Source organism: Chinchilla lanigera, unplaced genomic scaffold, assembly GCF_000276665.1.
Source record: "Chinchilla lanigera isolate Chin_1 unplaced genomic scaffold, ChiLan1.0 scaffold00034, whole genome shotgun sequence".
Taxonomy (NCBI): Eukaryota; Metazoa; Chordata; class Mammalia; order Rodentia; family Chinchillidae; genus Chinchilla; species Chinchilla lanigera.
The window spans coordinates 2,791,651-2,800,988 of record NW_004955435.1 but is presented as its reverse complement, the minus strand read 5'-3'; the positions used below and the strand labels follow the sequence as shown (position 1 = coordinate 2,800,988).

Here is a 9,338-nt window from a genome sequence, read left to right as displayed (position 1 = left end):
TTTGTAAACTTTGTTCTGGTAGCGGCTTGCCTCCGTGCGCGCGCGCGCGGTGACAGAACTTCCTCACTCACGTGACCGGCTGGGAGCGGGGTGCGAAGCCACCTGTTCGCGCCGGGGGTGCCGGGCACGCTTGGCCGCCTGGCCGTCGGGGACCTGCGCCCGCCGAGGGGCAGCGCGCGAGAGCCCAGCGTTGCCGCCGGACTCCGTAATGTGAGCACTATTCTAATATCAAAGCCGAAGGTTGTCACGTGGCCCTCTAGTTTGTGACTTCTGCTGCAGTTTACTTTTTTGATATTGACCAGTGTGATTACTTATTGAGACGTTCATGTTTGTGCAGAGTGAAATGTACCATATTTGATTTTGATCGTACTTCCTTTGGTCCTTGTGATTTTCCTTCAACCATTTTTTTAACCCAAATAGCAAACTTTTCACAGCATTCAGGTAGTGCTGATCTCAAGGGTGACGTTAAATGTTCAGCTTACGTTGTTCTGAAAAGGAACATTTAAGAAGTGTAATCCTTCCACTGTCACTGTACTCCACTCGTTCTTATCTTGGTCTTTCTGGAGAATCTGCCTTAGCATGTGAAATAGTGGTTTCCAAACTCCTTCAGCTCTCAGGTTGTTCATATTTCCAGTACACTTTACTCAGTGACGTGTTCCATTGCGCCCAGCTTTGCTTTTCCTTCAGAGTATTACCAATGATTCATAAGGTAAAATATCATGAAAGAGCATGAAATGAATCATTAAAATATAATGCAGTGAGGAAAAATACATTAAGCCTAGGGGAACACACTCAAGCGTAGATATGTTAGGTAATTGTATTGATTTTCCGAAGTTCGTTTTTGTGTTGAGGAATCAGAATGAATTATGAGGCTCAGCTTTCTATCACATTAAAATGCTTTTCCTTGGACAGATTCATTAAAAGCATTGTATAGATCTTGATCTACATGTGATTATTGTTTTAGCCTCAAATACGTGGAGAAGCAAGCTATCTTTTAAAAATTATCGGTATGAAATGGTTAATCAGTGTAGTAACACATTGATTAAGTATATGATAAATGGGAAAAGAACAGAGCATGATGGTGACAGTTCATTCTAATTGTGATTTAACTGCCCCTGAGAGTTATGTGCAGAATCTCAGATTTCAGTGAAGCAGCCAGAAAGTACAGATCTGTTTCTGGAGACAAAGTTATTGAAGTGTACAGAGTTGCTTTGTGTGCTCACTCTTAATTTCTAGACTCAATTCAGTGTCACATCATGATTGGAAGGGTTGGAAACATGGAGAAAAATCAAGTCACTACACTTCAGAAATATCCTAGGTTGCAGGACAGCCAAAGCTAAGCAGTACTTGTTAAAAGTATTAGTGCATAATTAAAAATTCTTGTAAGTGAAGTAATGAGAGAAATTGCATGAGAAGTCAAGTCCTTTTTTTCCTCCAGACATATTAGTGTGGTTTAGAGCCTGGCTTTAGAAGCCAGCTGTCTGGGGTTGGGGTCTAACCTCATTCCTTTTTAGCTGTGTGACTTTGGGCATGTTACCTACTTTGTAAACTGTACTTGTATAATCTGTTAAGTAATGAAAACAGTAATAGTGAGGTGACAGCTTCTTGTTAGGAAAAAAGACAAGCATGTTAAAAATATATAGATTAAGAAAAAAATATCTTATTCTCAGGACAATCACTGCCAGTGAAATAATTAGTTAAAAGTTATTTACAGGACCTGTATATTTAAAAAATTTGTTTACTTGTAGTCTTACAGTTTTGGATGTATTGTAACTTTGTCAAGGGTGAATTTTGAATGCAGGTTCTTCTGGGAGGGTTTCAAAGAAGGTGAGTATTGGACATTGGTCATTTTTCCTGAGCTCAGCAGTAGCTTCACAGTACTTTTTCACTTAAATTGACTTGTTAGCCAATGTGATGTCAATAACTTCACATTTAAAAGCAAGTAAGAATGATTTTCAAAAGTTCACTTTTGTTCAGTAACTGATCCCTTCCACCAACAAGGATAACTGAGAATAGACTATGAAACTATGCAGTTAAAGTGTGTACATCTCTGCCAAGTGTTTAACCATTTGAAATCTAGAAATTTTGGTAGTGAATTGCTGCTTTGCTGCCCTCATTGTCATAAATAGAAGTCTGGACTACTTCATGAATGTTAAGATGTTAGAAACATAGTTCAAATTTGCCTTGAGTAAAAAGGGGACTGTAGTCGATTGTCCCCGAATGAATTTTGAGTCATTTAGAAATGACTTCTGAATAATGGCCTTATGATCTGTTTTCAGAGGATAATTGAGATCTTACTGTACTTATTAGTTAAGAAAACAAGATAAAATGGTGCATTTTGAAAATGAGAGCATAGTGGAAATGATTTGGACAAAGTAAATTTTAAGGAAAATTTGCAGTTATGAAAGACATGGTTATAAATTGAAAGAGATGGCAAAAAATATTCCAGAAATTCCTTAATCTTAACTGTTTTTGTCCCTGGCGAGTGAAGATGGTCATGGATCTAAAGGAGAGAATAAGAGTTTAACTCTGTAGGAGTTATGGGTTATTTATTTAGATCAATTAATGATTCACTCAGTGTATAAGAGTCGTTTATTTTCTGTTCATCTGATCAGTAAAGATGTGTCTGATTATCTGATTTGAAGAAACACTGATCCCATTCATAGCCCTTTGTATGATGAGGCACTACACATTTCTATAATTGAACATGTTTATATATTTTCCAGTACAATTTTTTAAAAAGCCCATCTCTCACAGTAATTCAGAGGATTAATTTTGGTAATTTAATTAAAAACTGTGAGTTAATGACTAATGATAAAAATGTCACTAGGGAGATATTTACATTGGATCTGTTTAGTCTTAATGATAGCAGATACTGTTGATGAATTGCCTGTAGTACAATTCAGTAGCCTCCTTTCTTATAGTCTGAGTAAAAATCCACATTTGAAAGCTGAATATTAACCATACAAAATTAGTAAGACTACTAAGAGGATCTAGCATCACAGTGTTGTGATAATTGAATGTTCTCTAATCAGTCATTCTGTAACCATTTGAATATAGCTTTGTAGCAGACTTTGTACAAACAGGCAACAGTAGAGGGGCTGAAAACCAGACCTTGCAGTAAAGTAAAGGTATGTGATGTACATGAAAAATTTTTATAACAGAATTTGAGATGCTGAGATGAAAAGGCAATGAGAATGGAATCGATTGTCAAAAATTATTATTTATTATTATTATTGTTATTATTATTTTTGGTACTGGGAATCAAACTCAGTATCTTGTGCTTGCCAGATGGGTCTTGTGCTGCTTAGCTATATCACTGGCCCGTCGTAAAATAATATGGCAAAGAAAGTATGTTGAGATGTTTTATTGCAATATAAGTAAAGAGGAAACTGAAAAGTAGGTCTGACCAATTCATTTTTCTGCCTCTGCGGATTTCTATGACAAATATGCAGTAGAGACCGTCTGTCTTTAAAACTGCAAAGACAAATGTTATTTTATTTATATCCCACCTTAGTTCAAATATTTGATAAGGCATATGTGGATTATAAATTTATTTATAGTCAGGACTTTGAATTTAATATGTGACACATTTATCTTTTGCATTTCATTTCCTCCTAATTCTCCATATCAGGTCAGAGGTTAGATTTATTGTTTGTCTTCAAACTTCAGGACATCTACAGTCAGCTATACTACTGAGATAACTCGTAACATTATCTATTTCCTGTGGTTTATAATTATTGCTACTTTGATTGCTCAAGCAAAATGCTATACTAATAAGTATAAATATCTTCATTTAAGTCAACATCTAACTTTAAATTTTGATTTCAACACAATTTATGTATTTATTGGTGTTAAACACTAAAACAATTATATGAAGTTACCTTATTTCACAAATCAAGCTTTATTTAATGGTTACTATATAAAAATTGCATTATAATAAACTTGGCTTCAAATCCAGACTCTGCCATTTGTGTAATTTTTATCATAATTTTTTCTGGCCTGTCGTTTATAAGTTTGCAAAGTGGATCTAATGTTACGTGTTTCTACATAATTGCAGTCATATATAAAGTGACCCTGGTAGCACCTCTCACATAAAGTATAGGGTTTTTAAAAGGCAGTACTCGGGCTGGGGATTTAGCTCAGCGGCAAAGTGCCTGCCTGGCAAGCGAAAGGTCGTGAGTTCGGTTCCTGGTACTGGAGAAAAAAAAAAAAAAAAAAAAAAAAAAAGCAGTACTCATTTTAATATTACTACTATATAATGTGTGCTGCATAAGTGTCAATTGAGTGGAATTAGTTGAAATCCAAGAATTAACTAGCAGTATTGAAACCTATCAGTAGTTGCTAGAATCTGTGAGTTAGGGAAGAATTAATGAATTTAAAAAACTATGAAGAAAACATTAATATGTATTATAAAAATTATTGATTTCCATGTTTCAATATTAGACGTAGGATGTAGGAATTTCTGGAATGTAGATAAAATTAAAAAGTTCCACTTCATTTTTATTTTTAAAATTTTTATAGTGTGGGTCGGGGTTGCCGTGTTGCTTAGGCTGGTTTGGACCTTGCCATTCCCCTGCCTTAGCCTATGAATACCTGGGATTACAGTCACATACTAGTGCACCTGAATTAAAAAAATATTTTTAATACATACCTGTGTATTGCTGGCCAACTCGTGTAAGCATCAAGAAACACAAAGGACGTACATGGAATACACTTTGTTAATACAGAGGTATAAATATGTATTAAATATGACAACAAAAGTTAAATTTAGGGCTGACCTCCGTCCCTTACTTTTTCACTGTAGTACAAGTAGATTGATTCCTTAATGTTTCTGAGTGTGAGACTAGATAAAGGTTAATGCATGGGGAAAATTAATTTTTTTATGCATTCTCTCTGAAATTTTAATGGGATACGATATTTTTCTTTTCTGAAAAAAAATCACTATGCAATTAAACGCTGGTATCTTTTTGTACTACCTGTAAGAAACTTACCTTCTCTCTAAGCAAACATGTGAACTTCAAGGAAGTGTTTTTTTCCTAAATTTTTAAGCACCTCTAAACATATCACATATGTTTATGAATAACAATTTTAACTCAGGATGGAATGATTTAGAGGTCAACCAGTTTTGTACCAGGAAAGAGTACAGGGTATCTTTTTTTAATGACTCAGTAAACTTTTTATATGAGTTCTAATAGTTGTACTTCAGAGAAAATAGCCATGTAGGTGAGAATTTCAGCTTGATTGTATAATAGCATTTTTGCTATCCTCTACCTCTATCATAATAATCAGAGAGACAGTCTGTGTCCTTACCTCCCAGGTGCTTGGAAATTGATATTATGAGTGGTTATGAATGTCCCCTTGAGGCACTCTTGACTAGGCCACTTTGAAGAAAAATCTCTTCATCAATAATTAAGCCCCGAGGGCCACTTCTCAGGGGACCCACATGGAATTACATGTCAACTTCAGGCCTGATTTATACAGATGAAGATCATGGATGAAGCTCTCACTGCGCTGCCCCCTCTGTCTCACACTTTGTCGCACCACTCTCTGCTGGTCCCTCTCCCCTCCCTTCACTACTATTACTTTTTCTGGAAAATGTTACCCCATTTTCCATTGGTTCTACCTACCAAGGATTAACCCATGTAAGTACAGTAGATCTCAACTGTTGTGAAATTCTCCGTGTGATATTAAAATATGGCTATAGTAGCATGCATTTTAAGACTTTAAAAATGTTAATATGTATAATGAGAGTCGTGAAATTATTTAGCAGTATAAGAAAAATATGTACTGTGTTTGCTAATTGTTAATTAGAACAGATATCCCAAGACAGATGACAGCTTGGGGATGGTTTCACTCTTTAGCTTAAATATCTTCCTCTCAGACCTTGTGGAAGTCATTCATCCACGGTGAATTTTGCTATTCACTGGTCTTTTAAGAATGGTTTGTAATAAAATGTGGCAATAGTGAAATCGTTTGGAAATGTGCCCTGCTTTTGGTTATATCAAGAAAATGCAGAAGTAGCCTTGCTATAGCTATTTCACTTAGGTGTTAGGTACAATTTAGAACACCATTTGTACAAACTGAATTTCATGCACTTATTCATCTGTTTTTTTTTTATCTTTCTTCTTGTTTACCACCTTTTCATTTTTGAGCAGATAAATGAGATAAATCTAAAACTCATTTGAGCATAAAGGGAAGTATAATCCTACCATATATGGCTTGAGTTCTTTGCAAAGATGTCTGAAATTAATACATTTTATTTTGTATTTCTTGGATGATCTTTTCTTTAACTAGAAATTAACATCAGAGATTCAGGAAAGAGAAGAGACCCTGTCATCGGATTCTCCATTCTCTTCCTTTGTTGACGATTTTCAGTGAAAACAAGCATACAGGGTGGGGATCTGATGTCAATGCAGAAATTGTTACCTTTCTCTGATTCTTTGTACTGCAGTAACTAAAAGACTTGAGGCTCTTCTTTGAGGTATTTTTCCATGCCAAACATTGAGGAGTGCTGAGATAAAAAATGTAAAACCACCACAATTCAAAAAATAAAAAGTAATTTAAAAAAAGCATTGGGTTCCCTTTACTGCTTCCTAGGGCTAAAACGTGATACTTTTCACAGAAAAAAAATCCTCATTTGTATTTGCTAATTTAAACACTTTTCATATCTGATTTATTTTTAAATAATTTCATAATAACTAGAGATTTATAAGAAAAGATGCAAAATTCTAAAAGATGATTCCAAAGATAGTCCCATCACTTACAGTAACTTCCTGATAATTGATCTAGTACTTTTCATTCCTGTGTGTATCGATTCTCAGCCTTTTGGCTAAGATCAAGTGCATTCCTTGTGAGGTACTTTTTAATCATGTACAATTCCATATTTACTTTTCTGTCTTACTAAAAATATGCCTCACATTATTATTTGCTTTTGAAATAGTTTTAAGTAGCATAAAATTCCATGTAGATGGAGATATGAAAATTTACTAAGACAGCCTGTTATTATCAGACATTTACTTTGTTTGGTAGTCAGGTATTAAAAATACTGCCTTAATAGATTTTTGTTTTGCTTGAAACGTTGTGTTGTGAATACAGTTGCAAATGTTAGCTTTAGTGTTGTGTAGTGCATTTTAGTTCTGTCCTTCGCTACATGCTTCAAATTGAATTAAACTTCTTCAAAAATACATTTTTAAAATAAAGAGTTCATTCTTTGGTACAGAGGCAGAAAGGACAAAGTGGAAATGGAACCATTACCCGTTTTCCTCATTTCCTTCCATTTCCTCATTGACCCCCCTATGGACTGTAAGTTACAGAGCACTCAGGCATCTGGATATACTTTCCTTTGACATTCATGTGATGTAGTTTGTATGTAAGGCTGACTTAATGCCTCTTTCTAGATCACAGCTTGGTGGTGTTTCTTTTCTGTCGTGGAATACAAGAAGAGTAAGATAAGACTTTAGTTTGCTATCTTGAGTTGATAACGTTTGTAAATCTCAGGTTGTTGTCTCTAGTGGATAAATGTACACTGCAGCTACTCATCATGTGACCAGTGATGGAAATTTTTATACTGGGTTAGCCTCTGTACCCCTAACTCAGGACCAGATCCTCAAATGGTTTTTTAGCCCTGAACTCATTTATATTAAAAATGTGAGTGGTCATACAAGTGTACCTGTGTGTACAAGCCCATGTGTGTACAATCTTAAATTTGTGTTTTTCTTTTATTACTCAAGAAAAAGATCTATGAGTGTAACTAATTTTTACTCGACATGTTTGCTCACAGTGAGAAATTTAGTAAAGCAAATCATTCTTCTGTGTTGAGGGTGTTAATCCAAATCATTTTGTATTTGTGCTACATATAAAAGCAATGTTTATTTGCAACCTGAACTCAAAACAGTACTGTGCTTAAGCTGCGATTTGAAAGAAATAAAAACAGCTGCAGAAAAATATTTGTTTGGCTCAAGAACATTATTGCCTATCATTCCACACCCACCATAAGTCTAGACAGTATAAGTAAAACTTTAAAATATTCTTTATACTTGTTTAACCTCACAGTATTGTTACAGGCTCCTAGAAGGGACTGTGTCATAAAGATGCACATGCCTCTATATTAAAGATTATGAAGTATTTTCAAGTTGTCCAGATGGTACAATCAATTTATATGGGAGCTTGCAATATACAAATATGTATGAAATGGTACCCTTTCTATTGTTAGCTACTGTTTTTAGGTTTTGAATAAACAATTAGATGAAAAACTCATATCTTCTTGGATTAATTTGTGTTTTTTTGAATGTTACTGTTGAACATTTTTACCAAATTCTTAAATAGTTTGGCTTTCTCTTTAAACAAATTGTCTTAATAATATAATTTTGTTCGTTTGTTTTTTGGAGACAGGGTCTCGTTGTATAGTCCAGGCTGGCCTTGGACTCACTTTGTAGTCTAAGCTGGCCTCGAACTTGCAGCAGTCTTCCTGCTTCGGCCTCCCAAGTGCTGGGATTGCAGGCATGTGCCACCATGCCTGGCTTAATAGAATTTTAATAAAGAGTAAAAGAAAAGAAAAATAGAATTAAAAAATACAAATAATTAGAGTGGAAACATCACAAATTTTAAGAAAATTTAGTGCTGTTGAATCATAAAATCAAAATAAAATTCATGCTTTTGATCCATTATATTGATGAAAAGGATCATTATTCTAATTAGAATGTAAGGGCAGCACAGACTAGTTGTGAACAGTGTAGTTTCTGGAAAGAGGGTGCTACTTGGTGTTCACACCTTCATTTTTCCATTTAGTAGTTCTAACCTTGGCAATTAACCTTTCTGTTTTAGTTACCTCATGTAAGAGTTGTATCATAGAATGGTAAAATTGATGGAAATACTGTATATTCATCATTTTAATAGTTCCAGCATGTGACACTTGTGCAGTTAATGTAACATATTAAAATATTAGTAACATCTGTCACTGTTTTGACTCCAAGGACCTTTTTATCCCTTTAAAAATATTTTAAAAGCACAAGTATTTACTGTCACATTTTTTGTTCATTTAAAAGTACTTCTAACTATGTACAAAAAATTGTATTACCACAGAAGAACAAAAGACAGTAGAAATACTCAAATTGCAATAATTTTAGTCAATAGCAAGAGTTTTCATAAAATAAACCAGACTAATGTGATGCCAGCTGACTAGCTGGGCCTTGGTGATGTGTATGATTAGAAGTCCTTCTGGTGGAGTTGACATTTTAACTGAAAACTGAAAAACCACAGGAGTCTACCAGGGATTTTGAATTTCAGATTTTGGAATGTCTTGGATTTTGTGTTTTTGTTTTTTTTTTTTGGTTTTT

General features: G+C 34.6%; 1 protein-coding gene across 1 annotated transcript in view; it reads left to right on the top strand.

Annotated features, from left to right (window-relative positions):
• Positions 1–81: 81 nt before the first annotated feature.
• Positions 82–9,338, top strand: part of Dpyd (dihydropyrimidine dehydrogenase) — a gene marked incomplete at its 5' end in the record, with an annotated part of 793,723 nt that continues 784,466 nt past the window's right edge. The window contains one exon of the mRNA XM_005389092.1: positions 82–210. Coding sequence (XP_005389149.1) covers positions 82–210 — 129 coding nt within the window. The remainder of the gene's footprint in view (positions 211–9,338) is intronic.